The following is a 23,800-nucleotide window of genomic DNA, read 5'->3' on the forward strand; positions in this document are numbered from 1 at the left end:
CATGGAGGCTAATGTTGTCATTTCAGAACTGATTTGGGCCAGGCTACTGGCACAAAAGCAGTCACATCCTTCCCATGTCCCCCCCAGCTTACACCAGTAGTTGTGCAGTGACTCAGTGAACTGATTGGGAACCGCCAGTGAATTAACCTGACTTAAAATGACCGGCAACAACAAAACAAAAAAAATTATTTGATCGTAGTGTGATCATTAAATCATTAAATACTGAATCATAATGAATATGTAGGAAGTGAATAAATTAAAATTACACAGGCAGACTTAATTATACTATTTCCTAATTTTTGAGTGCTCGACTGCATTTAATGCAGTTTCTGCGAGTGTGTCTGTCAGCTAGGTCTCTCAAAAAATGGAAAACCTCTTTCCTTGGCATTGTTGTGACATTTCCAAAGTATCAGCAGCCTTCCAGTCACTTCAGCTACCCAGGGTCCCGCTGTAGGTAGGGTCAAGGGGGAGCAGTGAGAGGCAGGGATGAGATGCTCTCCCCCTGGGCTTTGAGGCAGCAGAGGAGCACCGAGTCTGCCAGCACCGGGCTCCCGTCCCAGGTGCCTGCGTGAGCCAGCAGCCCCTGCCTGTCCCCTCGACCTCCAGCCAGCTCCTTCTGTACCTCAGACTCCTCGCTCAGCCCCACACTTGAGGATGAGCATGTGCTCATCTTTATTTCTGGCTTTCCAAGTCCCAGGTACTTCCCAAGCAACTCTGAGCATCACCCCCTGCTTTCCAACCCTGCTTTCAGACTTTGCTCAGCCCAAAGACCTCCTTGGCTTCTCCTCCAACCTCCTTCTCCCTACTGCACTGCACCCATGTTGCCATCCTGATCTCCCTCTCCCAGGCTCAGCTCCATGCTCGCTCCCTTCCTGACACTCTCTTTTTCCAGCACCCCCTCCTCACCCAAGCTTGTACTAGGGGCTCTTTCGCCATCCCTCCTCTCTCCTTTCTCCCCACCGCCATGGATTGCAGCTCAAATTTCCTTGTCTCCCTTGCTCCTCATCGCCTGTCCATGTTCCTTCTCCCGCTGGTCATCGTTTTCTACTCCATGCACTCTCTGTGTTCCCTCTCCTGCTGGTCCATTCTTCTCCCCAGCTCACTATTTCCTTACCCAACTTGCACAACTTCCCTAAGTCAGTCTCAGCCTTGCTGCCATTTCTTCACTCGCCAGCTCCCCTCAGGACAAACCCCAGCCCCACTTCTCCTCCAGGACACTTGCACGTCCTGGAAAATGTTCAGCAGACATTGTAAAGTGGCTTAAACGCACCCTGGCTCCAAAAGAAATCCCGCTTTCCTCCTGTGACACCCCTCACCACCACCGTTTGTGTGGCTGCACAGTGAACCAGCTTAAGAAAACACAACAGGTGAAAATTAACCCATCCATGCACAGAAAAGGTTAAATTTCAGCAAGATCAGCTTCCTTCTCTGGCCCACTGGACCAGGACAAGGGAAATAAAAGAAACGAGTGTCCAGAGTTGGGAGTAAGGCAGGATCGTCCTCTGCGGTAGCAGCAGAGACTTAACATGGATTAAAGCAGTCTTGCAACTATGGCTTCAGCAAAAATGGGTAAGATTTGATAAAGCAATGGAGAACCGGTCTTAAATGGAAGAATACGCTATGGGGGCAGCGCTGCCTGAGCTCACGACAGATGTGTCTCATGAGTCCCCAGTTATTGCTTTGCTCTTTAAGACAATTGTCTTGCAAGAGCTGTCACGCTCTGGCAGAGTGAGAGGAGTTTCACATCAAACAAACTTCTCCAAAAGAAACCTGTAGACTACCTGGGAAACAAGACTAGGGAGAAACATCCAAAAAGTTATTAACTCCAGGTTAAAATGCAGAAAAAAAAGGCTGGCCTGAAGTGAGCCACTTCCTACCTTATAATCCCTGAAAAACACGCAACCTCCATTGTAGCCAGACTCCTGCTTAAAGTGCAACAAGAAACGCAACAATTAAAGCTATTAATCAGATGAGGTTTTGGAACCCATTATCCATATTCTATTTAGGTGTAGTCCATATTGCAAATTTTGGGTGGCATTGCCAGTGAGGAATGTGGAAAAGCCTTCAGTGAACCCTATGTTGGAAACATCTTTATGCTGACTCTACTATACTCCCCCCAAACACCTTTTTGCTGGGATAGCTCATTCTGCTTGGGGAAACAGTTTAGTTTTGCCAGTAAAGTAACTGCATACAATATACATCTGCTGGAGAAAGTTACCACTGTGCCCTTACATGTATTGTTGTCAGCAAAGACCTGTAACAGCAGACAAGACCTGGCTCGCCAAAATGACCTTCCTGCAGAAGCATTTCCGAGCTCGCTCTGCAGTGCCTTTCTCCTTCCTTCTCGGTGTTGCAAAACAATTAATCTAGATTCATAATTCGGATCCTCAAAAGAAGCAAAAAAGGTTACATCAGTGCCTTTTTGCGGGCAACACTGCGAACCAACATTTTTCATGAATAAAGTAGTTAGAAAGAGCCAAAAGGTTTGGGTATGTGTTCACTGCTGACAAATACTTAATAATTTTCAGAAGCCTTCCGCGGCTGATGCGGCCTGAGTAATCCTCAGAGGACTTAGCATACAGCATCGCCTTTACATACAGATTGCCCAAAGTATTCTGCAAAAGAACACCGTCCTCTTTTTGGGGTACCGGATGGGTAAGTCTTAAAACTGCCAAACATGAGGCTGCAGAACAGACAAATTTTAATTATAAACCTACTTCAGACCATCCAAACCCTACGCAGAGTACTTCAAAATGAAGAGAAACAGAAGAACGAATGGGCAGATGGAACTCAAAAGTCCAGGGCCGCTCCTGTTCTTGGGGCCATACACAGATAAAAAGCTGCCTCCCAGAAGAACACGGCCCCTTTGCCGCATGATTTTCAGACGGTACGTCCCACTCCTCAGCTGCCGCGATGACGGCTCCCTTCCCATCCAACCCATCCTCCCTGCGCTATACGTGAGTCAGAGCGGGGACCTACTCAGCCCTTAAATATGTGCTTAAGTCTTTCCATATTCAGGGGAGAAACTCGGATGAAATTCTGAGCAAATGTGTAATGAAGAGCATGTGCCTAAGTGTTTACCTGAGTAAAGCTGCTTTGCCGACTCTGCGCTAAAATGTCAAGCGCGCGTCAGGCGAGCTCAGGATCTTCCACCGCGCTCTCGCTCGCAGAGCCTCTGCCATGAAAAAATGCTGCGTCCCCAAGGGGGAAAAGTTTTTCCTGGAGAGCAGCCCAGAATGAAAGGAGCCATCAGATCAAAGATAAGTCTTACCTCCCCCACTACACCCCCCACTTCCCCAAACAGCAGATCAAGGCGGAGGAGGTCTAGAAAAAAAGGGGAAAAAAAAAAAAAAAAAGAGATTTTTTTTTTTTTTCTAACAGAGAAACGAGAGGTTCCCCCATCTCCCACTTGGTTTCTCCAAGCAACGCAACTAGGAGCAGTCTGTTGCTTGCTTGGAAGCTCCTGGACCGCGAGATGGGAAGTCACGGAGTGCAGGAGTCAAGTTATTTATTGACATCTCCCGCCTCCCAGCCGCTTCACAGCTTGGCAGTACGCGGGAGGGTTTTCAGGCTGACCACAGCGGGTTGACCTTTCCTCCTCCGCAGACAGAACGGTCTCCAGCCCCCGCGATTCAAGAAGCCATGGATACTTTTGTTCGTTGGCTATTATTCATTGGATTTGGGAGACTGAGCTGTTTAAGCTGAAACTTCTCAGAGTGAAGAAAAAAATGTTGCACATTTTACATTATCTCTTGCAAATATGAAAGCTTGCTGCAATCTTCAGATACAATATTTATGAATTGGTCTTTCAGCCAAATCCACTTTTGCATAAGGATACACAGCTGCCGGTACCCAAAAGTATGAGAGTTCCCAAATATATCTTTGCCATTTTTAAAATCATTCTAGAGGCTTGAAAATAATATTTCTTTCATTGTAAGTGAAATCTCCAGTTCTGATGTTTCAAAGACAGTCTGAAATTAGCTGGGTTTTGTTTGTGTTTGTTTGTTTGTGCACAAGAATAATTGATTAAATCAGCACAAGCATAACTGATTATACACTCTAAGAAAAGTACTGAGGAATTCAGCTGCAAAACTAGCAGCATTGTGAAGAGCCATACCCAATTTTTATGCTTACATCTCCTACATGGAATCCCCTCTTAATTATACAGTAGCAAATTTGAAATGTGTCATCACCTCCCACCACTGGATATCTAGATTTTGAATGAATGTAACCTGCATTTTTCAACACTTCTAAGGAAATCTTTTTAAGATGTGTCTTTAAACATTTTTTTTCATGAAAAGGCAAAATTTGCATAGAAGAATATTTAAATACTCACGACTTACAAAGAATGTCAGCCCTCTTTCATTAACCAGCGCAATGACCCTCTAACAGTTTCACACTGAGAAAAAATATGCAGAGAAATATGCCAAGTCTGATGCCAATTAGGACTTTCAAAATATATATATTATAGACCGGGCAAGCGAAATGTGAAATTCAAAGCTAAAAATTGCACTTATATCCTCCAGTCCTCTGAAAAGTAATCTATTTTTAATGGAAATTGAAAAGCTATCTTTATCAAATTTCTCATTCAGTCGACAACAATAAATCTATCGTTCAGATGTGGTTTAAATTGTTCTTTGGAAGAGGAGGGTTTTGAGAAAATCAAATAGAAAGAGCGTTAAAGAAGAAGAAATGCCTTTTTAACTGGAATTACTCTCTCTATATATAGCCCGTAGTTTTTGATACATTTTAGGTTTGCTGGAGTAACAGGCAATTGGACACCATGAAAAATTATTTGTAACCATTACAATAAGAGAAAATGCGTTTGCTTATTTAAGGGAGAATAAGCAAGTTTAGTGTTACGCCTTTTACTCAAGAAGTATATCTGCAGGGATCCAGATGCTAAGAAACAGTAAGCTGACGACATTAGTTTGAAAGGCTACGCTGTACATTAAGAAGCCATTCACCTACTATTTATTTCAAAAGCATGAATTAGGTCTTCTGGAAAAGAACTCGAATTTCAGTCAAACTTGCAAGAAAATAACAATACTTGGCGCTTTTAAAATGCTTTCCATCTGAAAAATGCGAATGATTAAGAGGTAGCAGGGGGGAACTGAGCAATTGTGCAGGACACCAACGGAGCCAGGACATCCAGGGAAAGCTCCAACGCCATCAGGTGCTGCACAGCTGGAAGCAAAGTGCCTGCGGTGACAAGGTACTGCCTAATGTATCCTAACCACCGAGATGGATCAACGCCCAAAAAAAGCCTTCGCTGTGGCTCCTCTTTCTGCCAAGGGTATATTTAGCACCCCAGATTCCCCCGCTTCGTGCCTCCCTCAGATACCTGGCTATGAATGGCACCCAGAATTGATCATAGCCTACAATACTCTGTAAAGCTGCCCTACTTTATGGATCAGGGAAGTGATGCACAAAAAGCATGATATATATGTGGTCTAAGCTCCTAACATTGCACAGTAGAATTATGAATAAAACCCATTTCTTTGGAGATTTCCAGTTTCGTCGCTCTCAACAAAACCCCTTCTACACAGACTTCAAAATCCTTAAGTATTCTTTTCTGACTGCAATACTATGCCAAATATTTATTCTATCAGTCCAAAACTCAATTTACTGCTGAAACCCTGCATGAATACTTCAGAGGAACTTCGAAGATCCTACCCAGAAGAGGAGGAAAGATTACAGAGATGAATATTGTGCAAATAAATCTCTGTCTACATCACCAATCTTACAAACTGCTGCTTCGCCCTAAGCCAAGTACCTGAATATAGGTTCCTGTACGTAAAAGGGGTCTAAACAAGCTAAATGAAATTCCTGGAAACATGCATGATGTATATCAACTTTTTACAGTGCTGCTGTCAGTGAAGGGGAGGATAACAGAAGGATAACTGGAAGAGAGAGCGAGACAGTAAGAGGGGAGAAGAAAGGAGGAGAGGGCAAGGTGAGGAGTACAAGGTCCTAAGGCTTGACTGAAGTAAAAACAAAAAAGATGCTAGTGAAGGAAGATTCAAAACTATAAATATAAAAGAAGGAAAGGGAGCAGTTAAAATATACGGTGAGATAAAAAATAAAATAAAATTTTAAAAACCCAACCAAATAAAAAACAAACAAACCCAAAACTCAAACCCAAAAAGTGACAGAGAAAGTTTAGACCTTTCAGAAGCTCAAGCCAGTAATTCTTTGTCAGCCAAACTCTCCTTGATTTCAGTGGGAGTTTTGCCTTAATGAGGACAGCAGATAGGCACCAAATGCAGCTTTATTTCTTACACTTCAATAACAGCAAGATAGAGCAAGATATTCTGTTGTTGAAAAAGACGATGCATTTTTGAAGAAATATGGATATTAGGGGACAGGCAGTATAAATGTAATTGCTACAACCAGCTGAGTTACATCGCTGTGCATCAGCTGACAATAAGGCCCTTTGTGCTGGAAAGAAAGAAAAAAAGATGAAAAAAACTGACTCGTGCCACCTTGCAAACAATCAAATTAAATGTCCAGAATTATTCCAGCAAAGTTCCCATTGACTTCAGTGACAGCCCAGAAAACAAGCAAGATTCTTCAGTCCTTATAAAAAAACATAAATACAAGAGTGAATATGAGTGACCTATTTATTTTTTATCAGTATTGCTCTTGCTGAAATTGTTGGAAGTGCACCCATCTGGTTCACAGAACTATTGTTTGATTAGGCTGGTTTAATATATTGAAATTAATATATTGAAAAGGAAGCATAAGATAAGTAGAACAGAGAATAAAATACTCTTCTTAGCTTGGTAACCAAAGATAAAGCAAACTAAAAAAACTAGATGAGCATCTGATGAACAGGAGGAAGATTCTGCCTAACTGAGTAGTGGCCTTAATGGTCCATGTAGAAATCACACAGCTGTTTTACCCTTTATAAATCATAAATTAGAGGAACTCTCACTGGAAGTGTAACTGGAATGTGCGTATGTCTAATGCAAAGCCTCCAATTTAAAACCTTTTACTGTTTTAGAGGTCAAAACGAGGAACAGACAAAATACCGCAAGTAAAATCTGTAGAAGTACCAATAAAAACACAAAGGCAGATATTTTGTATGAGAACTAGGAATAGCAGAAAAACATCCCATCTCCAGCTGATCACGTTGCATGCAGTAATAATATTTATTATTAACAAGATTTTGCAAGCATACCAGTCTTACCCATAATATGGGAAACAGCATGTCAATTCTCCATGACATATTAATGAGAGGTGTCCCACCCAAACCAATAAGTCTAGGACATGCTCAAAGTGGGATGCATTCAGCCACTGACTCAATCAGATAACCAGTAATTCTCAGGTTTTGCACGATTACATCCACCTGTTGATTTAGAGATTACAGGTGGGAGCTGGCTTACTAAAATTGCTCTCCAGCTTAAAAATTTGACACACTTAACAGAGGGAATCAAGAGAAAAATAGTCTGGTCTGCTCATCAATGACAAAATGATAATAAATAATCAAACTTAATTATTATTGTTTGCAGGGCTAAAATTATGCTTAAAGAAATTCATTGCCATCTGTAAGCCTGTTAGAGTTGATTATGATTTTCTCATGCTGGTTTTCTTCCCAACGATTGAATGGTATTGCCTATTTTTAAAGGAAAAAAAAAAAATAATAAAGCTGCCTGAATAATAACTTGCTTATCCCAAGATAGAACAAACCATAGTAATGAACTTTAAGAATGGCTACCAAATTAGAACTGGGAATGCAAAACAAGTATTTTCCTGTTCCAGGTTTTGTTTTTAATGTGTTTTTATTTTTAACTGGATTGAGTGCTGATTACAGAAAATTCAAGGCTACCCGGACATCAGACTGCTCAATTGACTGAAAAGTTTGATGACTTCTCTAAAAAGTGAGGTCTGTGCGTGAAATTAAATCAGTATCACTGCTCCGAGATAACTCGGGGGCGTGGGCGAGGGGGGGGGGGGGGGCGTGGGAGAAGGGGGCTGTGGTTAATATTGTTTATTAAATAATGTTAAATGAGATCAAACAAGACGTGCAGGATTCAGGAGGGCTCTTGGAGCTCCGGTTGTTTCCCCAGGCTGCTTATGCAACCTCGCTCACGCAGGCAGTGTAAGGGCCTGCCATTTTATTACATAAGGTAGCCCAAAAATATACAGCTAGGCAGTTGTGAGCTCCATTAAGTGCTGCATTGGAGTTTCTGTATCAGTTAGCGTCTAGAAAATTTAAGGAACAATCAGAAGGACTGAGACGTTGCTGAGTTTGGGATTGTTGCTGTTGTTTTAATAGCAACAGCTCTCATCTAAAAGCCAGCAAATATCATCAGCATGAGCTGCATTTGAATACATTGCGCTTTGGCCGTCGCTTAAGTGAACAGCAATACACAGCCTTTGGTTTAGCACAGCCGTGGTAAGTGCAAGCCAGGGCTTTAAAATCTGCCTTTCAGCTGATTAAGCAAATTGTCTGGTTTAGTAAACAGCAGTCAACACGACATTATTGTTTTACGCAGCGCTTAAGTGCAGCGGATAGCTGAAGAAAATTAATTTCCAATGCGTCCTCACGTTCTCAGTTCAGAATTTCAAAGCCTGGTCTCGTACAGACGGATGAAACTGTAACTACAGGAACACCGAGTCAGGGAAGATGAGCCCCTTGCCCCAAATCCCCTCCCTGACACCGGGCAGCAGCAAAGGCTCGGGCAGCCTGCACGTAGCAATATTACAGCCTCCCAGCAGAGACTTTTTCAGCCAGGCATTGTATCTTGGTATTCAACGCCTCTTGGTGGGATTGCTTCCGTCAATATAACTGCTTTCTGAACCTACTTGAACCCAAGAAGATAAGGCTGTCTATCCTCGCCACGGCTCAATAAGAGGACACCGGGGAGCGAGCTGGAGCGCCGTACCCCGCTTGCTGCAGCACCGCCGGCGTTCCAGCTCACGCCCCGGCTCCGCTTTGGAGCTCTTCGACTAGCTTCTTCCAACCAGCTCTTTCCACGGCAGCGAAGGTACAAGGCACCAGCAGCAGCCCCTCGGCCTCGGGGGCATAGCGGGGCCGGACGCTGGCCCAGTTCATTTCGCGGAGCAGACACTGGGGGACCACTGGGGTCGGCAGCCCCGCTCAGCCGCGGCCAGACGCGGGTGCCGAGGGGCGAGTAGAAGAGCAAGGCCAACGAATGGTGGTATTTCCTCAGGATACTCACGAAGCTTCCAAGAATTTGCAGCTCCAAACTTCCTAAGCCAGAGGCAGTGGTTTTGTATTTAATAGCCCTTGATGGATTTCTCTTCCATGAACTCATCCAGTCACCTCATTAGCTGATGTAACCTCTCAGCATCCACATCCTGTGGTGAGGAGCTCGGCAGCCCGACCGCGCCACGTGAAGAGCCACCTCCTTTTGCTTCCATCCCCTCAACTCCCTGCTTCACCCGATGCCCTCCGCTGCTGTTGCTGTGTATGCCTTCTCCATGCTTGGCATGGTTTTACAGATTTCCGCGGCATCGCTTTATCAGCGTTGTCAGTCCTCAGGCAGGAGCCGCGCTGTTCCTCTGATCACCTTTGCTGCCTTCCTCTGAACCTCCTCCCTCGCCATTACACACCTTTGAGGTGGGGGGGATCAACGACACACGATGCTGAAGATGTGGGCACACCATAGCTTATATAGTGAAATAATGGGACTCTTTTTATTGTTTTCCATCTTTTTTTAAAATAATGACTAATGTTCTATTTGCCTTTATTACTTTTTTAAACTCACATCTGACCATTGCATTGATTTTTTTTTTTTTTTTTTGAGTTGTCCCTGGGAGATTTTATCTAAGCTTCTGCACCTTCAGTGACCTGTAGCAATGAATTTCTATGATTATACATATACTCATGTATCATACATATACTTTCTTCCGTTAACTTTCAACCTGACATGCATATTACATGCATCGGACATGAAGATACTCAAAGAGAAAGGGTGATTGAAATGTCCCAGTAGATGATGCTCTGTCACGCTAGCACTTCTTGTACATTTTGAAATGAGAGAGGTTTCATACCTGAACTTCCAAATTTCCATTCTGATCTCAAATGCGCATACACATCCTTTAGATTTTTTTCCCCCGTATCATCATTTCACTTGGCTAGAAATCTTCTATTTTATGCACAGGTCCCTAAGAACAGTGGTAAAACAGCTGAAAACCACCTTCTGTCATAATCAGGCCAGCGAAAGACCAGCTCTTTTACACAGACTTCTGCCCAAGCAGGAGAAGGTGAGACAATCTCCCTGTTCCCACCATTTACATGGTCATTTTTGGAGTATCTTGGAGCTCTGGGCATGTTACCTGCTGCACAGGCACAGAAGAAAGAGATGGAGTTACCTCAGAGAGCTCGCAGGCAAAGGAGAGGACAGGGAAGAGCAGGCAGGTACTGACTGAGTACCGGGCAGAGCGTGTGGCAATACTATTTCCTAGCGACAAAGGGCCAAGCTCACCAGTGACCCAACTTTTGTGACAGTTTTATTTTTCTGAAGCCACAGGTGAATTTTCAGACTGAAGCAGGGTTAAAACTAGCATTGGGGGTGCATCAGACTGCTCCTCCCAAACGTGGCAGGCAGCATGCGAGATGGTCCTTGGATAAAGGAACAGAAATGTTTTTACCAAATTGTAATTAAACACAACATTTTGGTTGGACTGAGTTGTGCTTCATGGTTTGCCTTCAGGGGGAAGAGACACAGGAAGAGAAGCATAAAAAACAGTACCTTCCTCTCTGCTCCCAAAATGTACATTGAATTTATGTGTACAAAGCCAAGAAAGCCGTGCCCCAAAATCCCTCAATCTAATCTGCCGACATCCCTGAGCCACCGCAAGATAAATGCGGTGAGTAAGCCATGCCTGCAGTTTCTGAGCTGCTTACTCAGAGCACGAGCCTACAGGACCACATCCCTTCTCACCCCCTTGCCCCTCCTGCCCTGCAGCTCCCTTATTTCTGAATTCGGCTGGCGATATACTGGTATATATATCCTGTGTGGTCCACAGCAGGTCACAACAAAGAGTAATGGCTTTAGTCCCTCCCAAAAAACCTGTGAAATACCAAAAGCAGCACTACATAAACAAATCCACCACCATCTATGCATTCTGCTTAAACACTATTCCATGGTGTTTCCTTTTCCAATTTCAGTAATCGGTCTCATAAAGAAAAAGTCCATCTATCAGCCGATGCTGATTTCTGACTGAATTAAATTAGCTAAAATACAAATATTTGCATGGCCTCAGCCCAGTTTTTCAAGAACAAGTTTTAATAAGATCAAGGATCAATGGAAAGCTAAGCCAAATCTAGGAAAATGACTTTTTTATACAGATAATGATCCCTTTACAAAATCCGCAACTCAAGTGCATCTGCCCTAAGAGCCTGAAAGCAAAACTATAAACACAAATGCAAGTTACTTATATTCAGCTTAGAAAGAAAGAAAAACAACTAAATACACATAAAATACATATTTGACTGTCATTTTCAAGAGTATGACATTTGCCAATCATCAATTGTAGTGATGAAAATAATCCGATTGCTCAAAACTTATGGTTGAATGGAGCCAATGGTTATTTAAGTTGTTACATTTGCAGTGCAAAATGTCCTATCCTTAAAGAATGCTAGAGCCACAGATCAAAAACCATCAGTTGTTGATCTTAATTTTCCTACCTTAAATGAATGTATTACAATATAACATCAGTTACGTGATTACATACTATTTTTTTCCATGGGGCTTCAGTGTTTTGATGTACTGTCAATATACTGAGCTATAAATTCTTCCTTTAAAAGGCGGAAAACCCACCCCAGCCTGCTGCAGCAGTGTCACCAACTGGATTGAGTCCTTCAGGTCCACAGCATAAAAATCTAGTGTCAGGCTTAACTGGGGCATACAAAGTTACTACCCCGTCCTTGGCAAACCCAGTGCTAGAAGAAGGTGAGCAGACACGGCGGTGGAGGCCTGAGACCGGCCCTGGTGCCAGGTCCTGCTCCTTGGGGTGCTGCCCGATGGTGGGGTACAGGATAGGGAGGAGAACAAACACATGGGCTCAGCCCAGCTCCAGAGCCTGGGAATAGCTCCAGTGGAAATAGCTCCTCTCCAGGTCCGAGGTCCACGACTGGAGCAACAACAGTTGCTCCTCAGGGCAAGGAGACAGCAACAGTTTCTGTGAGGGAACCAGGGAAGGGGTGAAGAAGCAGAGACAAGGGCTGAAGAGCACAGTAGGCAGTGCGAGGAGGAAGACGAGAAGGATGAAAAAGGAGTAGTACCGTGACCCGATCATTGAAAGACTGGAAACCACAGCTTTTGCACGTTTACATCTCCTGTCCCTGTCCACCACAAGTCTCTCATCACCTTTTTCCGCCCACCATTACTTCTCTTGATCTGGGTTTTCCATCTCTATCTCCAGTTCCCTGCACCTTGTTCCCAGGCTTTGTCATCTATGACCCCACCAAGTCCTTTGACTTAATTCGAGGTCCCTGCTCTTCGCTTTCCCCATGCCTCCATCACCGATACTTCTTCTTCTCCATTCTAGTCCCACCATTCCTTGTCACCATGAATTAAGAAGCTTCCTCCTCCTTCTCCACCCTGCCTCCGCATCAGCAGGCACACCCTGCCACCGAAGACACAGCCGAGACAGTCTTCAACGCTCCCTCCTTATGGTGCTCGCTGTAGCAGGAACAACCGGGAAGAATAACTGCGGGGGAATGTCCACTCAGCCCTTCGGCCACCAAGTGGAGTGCTCTCATTCTTCCCAGGAAGATGAGCAGTTGCTCAGCTCCTAACAACGCTGGGGCGTTCAGCGTGCTCTGTGCCGAGAGCATCCTCAGCGAGTGAGTGCGGTGGTCAAGCCCTCAACATCCCTCCGCCCAGAGCGCGCAACGTGAGCGTCGCGACAAAACGATAACTGAGACCAATTCTGGAAGCTTTTCATAGGCTCGACGTAAGGCACACCCCCATCACAAGATTGATCCCCAGCCAAGTATCTTTTTCCTGCTCCAGAACACAAAGCCACAAGAATTCAACAGTCTCGATGAAAGTGCTTCTCAACATAGCCAAAAAACGCAGATTCGCGGAAGAAGAAAGACCAAGGTCTTCTAATGCAGGATGATGTATACCTAAACCATCTTCGTCAGATAAGTGGCCAAAGAATACATTTCCCTCTAACCACGCTCTCAGAAACAGCTGAACCGTTTCATCTGAAACTTCCTGAAGAGAGTCTGTCTTCAGCAAACACTCAACCTGGAAAATGTCAGCCTAGGTTTAAGCTTAGCAAATGCATAAGCACCTGAAAGCAGAGCATTGCAATGGAAAGCACTAGATAATTTTAACTGTAGACAACATTGCTGCCTGTGATAAAAGAACTCCTTCAGGTGGTCTCACATACTTTAGGCTAGAAAATGGGGCAATAATGGTTAATTCTGCAAAAGCACAGTCTGTGGGTTCAATCCTGCACACGTGCAGGGTGGCACCTTTATTCGGGAGGGAAAGCAATTTTAGGCAAGCCTGCTGTCTCCAGGCTTCGGAGCAGGGCACAGAAGTGCTGCCAGCTTGGGGAATCACCCTGGTGTCAGATACCTGGTTCTGGAAAACGCTCGTTTTCACACGTTCAGTGAGACAGCACACAGCTTGGCAATTACGTTCTCCAAATACTCCTGTTTCCAGGCCACCCCTGCAGAGCAGCTCCGTGTCCATATTCATCTACAGAAATGTATGCAGGATTGGGCCCTCCACCAGCCGACAGCTCTCCCAATCAGACACGGATCAGCAGATGAGCTGGCGAGGTCTGGAAACTGTGAAGACTAATTATTTAGTACGGCCAAAAAAACCACTAAGCCCACGGTGGGATACAAATTAACATTTCACACTGGGGAAAGGGAGAGATCATTTTCCACTTCAAGAGGCGGCACTTGTTGAGCCGAACGCCCAGGTTAGCCGTGCCCGTCCGAGGGAACCCCACAGCCCTTCCAGAGATTTAGCACCGTGAAAAGATTCAAGTTCCTCTGCTGGCTGTAACGCTTATAACCGCTAATTATTTCTGAGTCACTTGAGTGAAAGTAAACTGCCATCCTGTAGACAGTTAAGGAGCAGGGAGGAAAGTTTCTGGATGAGCGTGCTTGTTAATTGACGGATCGGGCTAGTGACCACAGAGGAAAACACCACGGCGCAACTCTTCGCGAAAGCAGTCCTGTGCTGCAGCTCAGCCGTGGATCCCGCGCGTCGTGTCCCCCCCCGGTTCCGCACGCCGAAGGGAACCGAGCGGGAGCCCAGCACACAACCTCCGCTCCCACCGGGAGCCTTCGCCCCTTCCAAAATCCCACTGGTCTTACTGGAAGTTCTCCTCGACCAAACACCACTCGGTCGCGTCGCAGACCCTGTTGCAGTCCAGCCTAAATGACACCCCCCCCCCCTCCCCCCCCCCCCCCCAAAAAAAAAGCCAGGAAACTGCCAACCGCACCGAAACGAGACGGGGAGGGGGACAGTGGATTTTTTTCCCCAGCCCGGCCGGGACGGACCCGCCGCACCCCACGGAAACTTTCCCGCGGCGGAGGCGATGCCGCCCCGCACCCCGGGGCACATCTGCCACCCCCGCGGGGCGTGGGACGGGGGGACGGGGACGGACACGGGGGGAGCTGGCCCCGATCGCGGCCGCGGGGGGGGGGGGTCACGCGTGGGCGGGCGTGTGTGCGTCGTGTGTGTCGTGTCCCCCCCCCCCCCCCCCGGGGTGTCGCGGGTGGGCGCCCCGCGGGGCGGAGGGAGGGCCGGGGCCGCAGGGCCGCGCGTTACCTGGGGTGCCGGTGCTGCGGGAGCGCGGCGGGGAAGCCCCAGCCGCCGCCGCCGCCGCCGCCGCCGCTGCTGCTGTCCGCGGTGGCCACCTGGGCGCGGGAGCCGCCGGTGCCGGTGGCCGTGCCGCCGGGCTGGATGCCGCCGGTTTTCCGGTGCCTGCCGGTGCCGCTGCGGCAGCGGCCGCCGCTGCTCCAGCCGCGCAGGAGGCCGGCCTCGGGGACCGGCAAACTCTTCGCCGCCGCCGCCGCCGCCGCCGAGGAGCCGGGGACGCCGCCCGCCTCCCGCCTGGTGCCGGTGCCGGTGCCGGTGCCGTGTCTCATGGTGCGCGGGGCCGCCGCATGCCGCGCTGCCGCCGCCCCGGGCGCCGCGGGACCCAGGCGCGCCGGGGCCAGGGGCTCCGCCGGCAGCGGGAGGCCGCCGGGAGCCCGGGCTGCTGCTGCGGGGGGGGTGGGAGGAGGAGGCGGCCGGGGGCCGGGGGGGCTGCTGGCTGGGGCTCCCGCTGGGGCATTAAGTTGGACGCGCGGCCGGGAGAGGCAGGGAGGGCGCGGGGGCTGCGGGGCCGAGAGTTCTCCGCCAAGTTGGAGCCCGGCGGGCGAGGCGGGGGCATCCTCTCCGCCGGCCCTTCATCGCCGCCCTAAGCCCCGAACCCCTCCGCCGCCGCCGCCGCCGCCCCGCGCCCTCAGCCGGCGGCGCTGGGGGGACGCGCCCCGCGCCCCGCGCCCATGGGCAGCCGCGGCCCCGGCGGCGGCGGCGGCGGCGGCGGCGGCTCCGGCTTCCTCCGCCGCTCGCTCGCCTTCCCCGGCGGCGGAGCGGGGAAGAGGGGAGGGGGGGGGGGGGGGGAGTTGCGGGAAGGGGAGGGGGGGGGTGCGAGCAAAACCCGAGGCCGGTGCGCAAAATGGGTCAGGGGGGAAGGAAAGGGAAGCCGGCGGTCGCCTGCCCCCTCCCCGCCGGTGGGCTCCGGCAGGGCCGGGCTGGGGCGGTGGGTAGCGAGAGGGCTGCGGAGGAGCTCTCCCGCCCCGGCTCCCTGTGCACAAGTGCAGGGAATGTTCCACTGACCTACATATTTTTCCAAACATACGTGACCTTTTTTTCTCTCTCTCTCTCGTTCTGTGGGAGGAGACAGGCGAGGATCCAAGAAAAGGAGAAGCTGGAAAGAGAACGAAAGGGGAAGCGGGGGGGGGGGGGGGGGGCTTAAAAAAAAAACCTCAACCAAAAAGCCAGCCCCGTATCAAGGATGGTTTCACAACGCCTCGAGCAAACCCACGGCGTGCCCGCCTTTACATATGTCCACACCGACAACCCCGGCGGCCGCCCCCACCGCCCGACCCCGGCACCCCCCGGCCACTCCAGCCGGCCGCGGTGCTCGCCGTCCCCGCCGGGCAGCGCCCGCCTGCCCGGTCACCGGCTCCCGGGTCGCCCCGGAGGGGACCCCGGCTCGGCGCGGGGGGGGGGGGGGGGGGGTGGACGCCCTCCCCGCTCGGTCGCCGACCCGGGGCCGGGGGTGACCCTCGGCCCTGCCCGTGCCCGCTCCCCCGGCGGTGGTCCCGGGAGCCGAGCCGGAGCGGGGCACGGCACCGGGGTGCCCCGGGGCAGGTTCCCGGTCTCCCCGGGCACCGGCAGGAGCTCCCGATTTGGTTATGCAACGCCGCACCGGCAATTAGAGCAAAACCTTGACAGAGAGCTTTTTTTTTTTTTTTTTTTTTCCCTTGTTGCAAAGTAGGTCATTCCTTTTATTCCCCACTTTGCATTTTTTTTTTTGTTGGTTTTTTTTTTCTTTTTTTTTTTTTTTTTTTTTTGCCTAATACTCCTCCTGCAAAGCGGCCGGTGAGAGATAAGGAACTGGGCTGGAGCTCTCGGTTCGGAGCCTTTGCTTTCGCCTCGCCGGGCATTCCTGCCGACTTCTGACCGCGGCAGGGAGCGGGGGCCGGGCTTGCCCTTCACCCCCGGGGAGGGCAGAAATGGCCGGGGAGGGGGGACACGGCTTGGGCTCAGCCCGCCCCGCCAAGCCCCGCCGGCTATTGCCCCCTGCCCGCTCTCCGTGTCCCCCCCCCCCCGCCTCCGGTCCCCGGGGTTTGCCGGCACTGCTGTGTCCCCCCCCCCCCCCATGGCTGTGCCAAAGAAAGACCTGGAGTAGGCACCCCTTCCACCCGCAGAAAGGCTCTCCCCTTGGGATACCGTATTTGCTTTTTAGGAGAGTTGCTTTTTTTTTGATTTTTTATTCGGAGAAGGGATTTGCTGGGGAGGGAAAAGCCCCTTTAGCTGGTGCAAGCTCTGTCCCCAGCAGAAGGGCCTGGCAGCGCTGCCATACCTGCGCCAGCAGAGTTTGGGGGCTGTTTCCCCGTGTCCCCCTTCCATTCTGCCTCCTTTTTAAAAACGCGTCCATCCTCGCAAAATAGACCTCTCTGCCCACCCGGGGTGTGCGGGGAGGGGGGTGCAGGCTGTGAGCAAGGAGCCGTGCTGCTTCTCCCACTTACCTCCACCACCCAGCTCACCCAGTTACCCCGCCGTGATGCCCAGTTGCCCCCTCCCCCCCCCCCGTACGCCACTTCCAGCCAGTTATTCGATCCGATTCAATCCCGAATGCAAATGTTAATAATTACAAAGTATGGAAAAACATTGCGCTCTTTTTGCTGAGCGCTTTTACACCGCACTTTATACAGCAGGCATGACTAATGTTGAAAGGGTAAAGTTGTTTACTTTTAACCAAGATTAAATACAAAACTTTGAAAAGCTCCTCCCTTCCTTTGGATGAAACCCAGCATTTTTTCCCATTTGGAAATTGTCAAACAGTGGTTAAACAATCCTTTGGCAAACAAGTAGTGCCTGAGGGAATAAAGCATCAGATACATGGGGAGTGGAATAAAAGACATTTCTGTTCCTGAGGTATTTTTCTTGTGTTGCACAATGAAGTATAACATAAAATCTTCAAGCCTTGTAAGGTTAGAGAAAAGGAACTTCCCATGATTATATACACCACAAGATTTGATATTCCAGTCTTTTTGAAAACCTACCAAAACCCTGCCCCCAAAACAACCCTACACTTTCAAAAGCTGGGAAACCCAGTACCTTGAGGAAAATACCACACTGAGAAAGGCAGTCGGAGAGACACAGGGGCGTACGTACAAAATTACATCTCTACCGTGTTTTAACATTTTCCCGGTGAATTTCTAAGGACCCCATTGCACAAGTGAAGAAGTGAGACTGGCTAAGGTTTGTTTCTTAATTCATTCCCTAGGTTACCATTGTAAACTTTAATTAGGGCAACAAGCAGCAGATTGGCTGAGGGCGAGGCAGACTTTTCGCAGCGCATACCTGAGTCCCGTTGTGAAATACCGGCCATTCAAAACATGCAGCCCTTCTCTCGGTCCAGCGACCAATACTGTCAATATTGCGTTTGGTTTGGAAATTAACCAAAGGGTTACACTAGATGCCACATGTAAGAACTTTGGGGAAGGAGCCCAGTGTTGAATTATAAAAAAAAAAAAAAAAAAAGTCGTTTTATAATCATGAAATATCAGTAACTTTTCAGACACCAGGAGCCCATGATCCAAAGCCGCAATCCCTTTTGTTTTGACTAGAATAGGCTGGCCAACCTTCGCGGCCCAGAAATGACGGGTTTTCAATGGGCCACGAACCACAAGCTAGGTGACTCCCAGGGTGGAGGGCCAAGGGGAAGAGCGGGAGAGGACAGCGGCTCCCCCGGGACCCCACTGCTCCATTGTGGCAAGCCCATGGGAGGGATGTGGGGTTGGGTGGAAGTTCAGCCCGGACGGACTGGGTTTAACTGGGCTGGCTTGCTTTCTCTTGCTGCCAGGGCTTCGGATTATGTAGTGCCACCACCACCGTGTGATGTAGCAAAGGAGCTACCTTGGATGTCACTTGGCTCCCGAGCCAGAGCCTGGCCACCACAGCCTGGAAGCGTGGGCATTACCTGCGCAATGTCGATGCTTTTAACCTTTTACAGACACAAGTACGTGTTGCGGGGACGTATGATGCAATTTGCAGGTCTTAAATTAAATGGGAAGCCTACATTTGGATTAGCGTTTGTGTAGAAGTAAAAAGGCCTCCCTCAAATAATCGTCCTGTAATCAACATAAATGACGACAGTGGTGCAAAAGTCAGGGATGGCACTGTGGGAGAGAGCGGCGCGATGGGAAAGAGTAAAGGACCCTCAAAGAGCCAACCAGATTGCACTGAATATGAAACTTTTCTCTTAAGTTTTCAAGTAAGTAAGGGGACGGACAAAGATTATTTTGATTAATATTAATTAAGGGGCATGACAGACCTTGGGCCGCTTGCCTCCCTACCTTCCACGCCAAAAGACAGAGCAACAGGGACAAATACATGGCAAATAAATCCAGTGGCTCCTGTTTAGTCGAAGGGGTTGCACCAGCCGTGGCTGCGGGGAGCTCTGCCCTGCTTTCCAGCCGGGCTGGCTGGGGGAGGTGAGCATGGGAGCACGAGGACAGATGTGGGGTGCTCCTTCTTTGGGTAACACTTCTGTAACCAATTCTGGCAGAAATTTCTGCAGAGAGGAACGCTCTTCAGAGGATCAGCATTATTTTTCATTCTGCAGATTACAGCTTCCTGAGAGAGGGGGAGGTAGTGCAGATTTATTAACCAGAAGCACAGCCTCCGAACCAGGGAAAGGCAGAGAGATGCCACAGTAAAATGGACTTCAGATGCATCCTACTGGTGCTGCCCCAGGAGCTGGAGTAGGGTGTCTGATGGGTCTTCAGGATCTCTTCAGCTAGAAAACCAACTCCCTGTTTTTCTGCGTGATTATTACAAGAGAAGAACTAACTTGCTGTTTTGGGCTTACCTCAGTTTGATCTATTTCGAAGCAAAAATGTATCTATTGCCAGAGTTTTCATGGAAGAACTTAATCATGTATACAGCCTACCTGAGGGTCTGACTTTCCCAGCTTATTCAAAAAAGGGTTTGCAGGTTTTCCTTAAGTGGTTAAAGCACAGAGTAGGGCGGAAGAAGTCACGGGCTTCTTAGTACCTGGAAGGGCTGAAGTTGCTGCTGGGTACCCAGAAGCCCTAAAGCTTTCTGCCTGGCAATCTTGTGGCTGAGCATTTACAGCTTTCCTATGAAGCGAAACAGTTCTGCAGCATGAGCTATACGTATACATTCAATTGCCACGGAGTGTATTTGTATTGGATTTGCATGGCAAGGTTTTGGTAGTGGGGCTACAGGGGGTGGCTTTGGGGGGGGCTACAGGGGTGGCTTCTGTGAGAAGCTGCCAGAAGCTTCCCCCATGTCCAGCAGAGCCAATGCCAGCCGGCTCCAAGACGGACCTGCCGCTGGCCAAGGCTGAGCCCATCAGCAACGGGGGTAGCGCCTCTGGGATAACAGATTTTAGAAAGGGGGAAAAAACCCCCAGCACCTGCAGCTGAAGAGAGGAGTGAGAACATGTGAGAACCAACCCTGCAGACCCCCAGGTCAGTGCAGAAGGGGGGGAGGAGATGCTCCAGGTGCTGGAGCAGAGATTCCCCTGCAGCGGGTGATGAAGACCCTGGTGAGGCAGGCTGTCCCCCTGCAGCCCAGGGAGGTCCACGGGGGAGCAGATCTCCACCTGCAGCCCGGGGAGAGAGGAGCCCACGCCGGAGCAGGGGGATGCCCGAAGGAGGTTGTGACCCCGTGGGAAGCCCACACTGGAGCAGTCTGTGCCTGAAGGACTGCAGCCCATGGAAGTGACCCACGCTGGAGCAGTTCATGAAGAACTGCAGCCCATGGGAGGGACCCACATTGGAGAAGTTTGTGGAGGACTGTCTCCCATGGGAGGGACCCCACGCTGGAGCAGGGGAAGAGGGTGAGGAGTCCTGCCCCTGAACAGGATGAAGCAGCAGAGACAGTATGTGATGAACTGATCATAAACCCCATTCCCTGTCTTGGGGGGGGGACGACGGACACACACAGCTAGAGAATCCAGGAGTGAAGCTGTACCCAGGAAGAAGGGAGGGGTGGGGGGAAGCCATTTGAAGATTTGGTTTTATTTCTCATTACCCTTCCCTGGTTTCATTGGCAATAAATTAAGTTAATTTTCCTCAAGTCGAGACTGTTTTGCCCATGATGGTAATTGGTGAGTGATCTCTCCCTGTCCTTATCTCAACCCATGACCCTTTCATTATATTTTTCTCTCCCCTGTCCAGTTGAGGAGGGGGAGTGACAGAGCAGCTTTGGTGGGCACCTGGCGTCCAGCCAGGGTCAACCCACCACAGTATTGTACGTGTGCGTGTCTGCCTGGTGAGCCAAAGCTCAAGGCTGTGGGAATAATTCCTTCTCATATGGGAAAGAGATGACCCACCACCTATCCTCTGGTTGACAGTGGCCTTTGTGCCAGTCCACTTCTTGGCCCATACAGGACCTTTCGTTCACTCACAGCAGGATGGGAATACATCTCATGGCAAAGTCTGGTTTTGGTGGGCCTGGCCTGTTTAACACAAATAAGGAATTATGGCGTGGCTGTACCTGGGAGAAAGGCTCTGGTCTGAAATCAGGCTGATGGAGCTTCTTCAGCTTTGAGAGCTGTTCAAGAAAATGAAGTTCCAGCTCAAACTCAGGAGTAAAGGATCTGCTCTTTTTCTGTGGAAGTCCTGGTGAAACCGAAGATAATAAAGGGTTGTAGTGCCACAACTGAATTAAGAATGGCTGGGAGAAGTCTGAACGCAAACACAGCATCTTCGGCCTTACCTTGACTAAGAAAAACAACTGCGTTAATGTTGGACTGCGGTAGTATTTTTTTGGCAAGGCACAATCCCTATGGATCTGTACAAATATTTTAATTCCTGGCAGGTTTCACAGAGACCTCCTACCTCTTCCAGAAGCTCTTGATGAGCAGCAGGAAGGTGTAGTGAACCATTGCCTCTCTCCTTAAAACAGGCAGCCTGATCCCCCTCTCTGCTGACTTCAGCAGGAGCTGGGTTAGGCCTGGAGTTCATCCTCACTTTCAGGATTATGCACAGTTTTCCAAATTCTTTCCTAATTGCTCCCTCCTCTTTTTTTCCCGAGTACTGTTCTTGCTCACAGCACCTACCTTAAGCTCATTATGTTATTATTACTAATGACACATGTTAGTAAAATTATGGAAAATTTAAATGTGAATGTTAAGTAAATAACAGATCTATAAAAAAAAAATCTTCAAACTCGGGGGTATATGGATCTGCCCTCATATATACAGCTCTGCCATCTATGATTTTCAAAGCAGTAAGCAGCTATCAATATCAAGACAATGTGTAAGTCTGAATTTAGCTGTCTGATTTTAAAAAATCACCCCAGAAGATTTTGTTCCAGGATGTTTGTAGCAGACCTGCTCAGATCTTTCTCATCATCTTCTCTTGTGCAGCCCATACAAACGAGAAGAGACTATCAGGACTGTTGATTCTGACGTCCTGAACAAATCCAGGACACAGAATTTCCTCTTAGTGCATCTGGCCAGGTACCTCATTGTCGTGCTTTAAAAAGACATTGATCTTGACTTAAAAAACGTCCAAATCAGGTTGATCTCATCATTGTCTCTTTCAATGTTTTGACTTGTGTGGCCTGAACTGCACTAGATGTCAATGAGGCACTAGGAGTGTTCCACAATGTGCTCACGCCTGTCCAAACAGATGCTAAATTCCTGGTAACAATACAAAAAAATACCCTACTGAGTTAAATCATGCATTTAAAAACAATTTACTTTGCTGTTTTAAACTCTTAGTTTGAGCACAGTCATACAGGTTAAAAAAAAAAAAAGTTCAGAAAACATTTTTCCTTTGAGCTAGATTATTTCCTTTCTATGTTGCAAATGAAAATGAGCTGCTTTATGGGCTGCTCTTCCTTTTTTGTGGCTGTCAGCTCCTCTCCCTGATATTCATGCAAACATGGTGCTGATTTCACTGTGAGCACCCCGGGGGAGCATCGAAATACAAACGAAACCCTCGAAAACAATTTCATTAATGCAAAATCAGGTGAGGCGTTCTGTTGCTTTCGCAAAGACAGAGGTTTGGCTGTCAAAACTTGGAAGGTGTATTTGGCCTCCGTCATTAGGGCAGGCTGCGTGCAGATGTGGCTGCTAGCAGGGGCTGAGCTATTCCGCTTGCAGAGAGCATTGCAGGAGGGACGGAAGCAGAGGAAGAGAAAGTGTTAAAAAGGTAAATATTGACTCAAAGGAAGGAGACATAAAGGAGAATGGGGGAGAACTGTAAATGAGCCAGAGAGGATGGAGAAAAATTCTTCAGCAACTGTAATTAGGTTAGATTTCAGAAGTAATGGCAGTGTTCCAGCATCAGCAGATACTGTAGGCAATATTTGCCCTCAGCCGCGTTTGCAGAGAAGGCGGCAAGTTGTTTCAGCCTGCAGGGCCTGATCCTGACGTGGTCGCACCGATTGCGCGCAGGCGTGAGCCCAGTGCAGCAGCCGATGTTCTCCCACTCCACGTCGCTGGAAGCGGGAGCAGCGCTCGGCCGGGAAGTTTTCAGGGAGTGGACGCGGTGGGCACAGAGACAAAAACACAGCGGCGCGTGTGGATGCAAACACGTGGCCTAAGTGGAAGACGATGTATTTAATGGAGCTGCTGGTGCAAAACTGTCTTAGCAATTTAATACTGAATAAAAGGTGTTTAAACTATCACCAGTGCCTGGCTGATGTTGCCACCTTTGCAGAGGGTGGGGGGAAGCTGGGCTGGTACCTACCTCCTTGCCACAGGTTGGAGCAGTAACTGGGATGCGGGAACTGCGGTCCCCTCCAGTTCCTTTAAGATGTACTTGTCCTGTATAAAACCAGATTATATAGGCTTTTGGCAGGGAAAATAGATTTCACCTTTAAGTCTTCTGCAGAGGTTTTACAGTAGCAGTTCATGCACCATCAGAAAATCAATTACCATTGGTATTACATGCAGATGAACAGCACAGAGTAATGGAGAATTCATTTTACACAATGCTTCTAATAAAATGCTAAATACAGCAAAATATTTTCCAAAGGGCTATTTATAGGCTCTGTGTGGGAAGTATGTCTCTGAGGGGAAGTCTGCACCT

The 23,800-nt window shown here is 48.6% G+C and overlaps 1 protein-coding gene across 1 annotated transcript in view; it reads right to left on the bottom strand.

The window, feature by feature from the left end:
* The window catches only part of NPAS2 (neuronal PAS domain protein 2), a 106,683-nt gene extending 91,188 nt beyond the window's left edge, over positions 1-15,495 (bottom strand). The window contains 1 exon segment of the mRNA XM_049834239.1: positions 14,778-15,495. Coding sequence (XP_049690196.1) covers positions 14,778-15,097 — 320 coding nt within the window. The 5' untranslated portion in view covers positions 15,098-15,495.
* Between the last annotated feature and the right edge of the window lie 8,305 nt (positions 15,496-23,800).

The sequence above is a fragment of the Accipiter gentilis genome, chromosome 31 (assembly GCF_929443795.1).
Source record: "Accipiter gentilis chromosome 31, bAccGen1.1, whole genome shotgun sequence".
Taxonomy (NCBI): Eukaryota; Metazoa; Chordata; class Aves; order Accipitriformes; family Accipitridae; genus Astur; species Astur gentilis.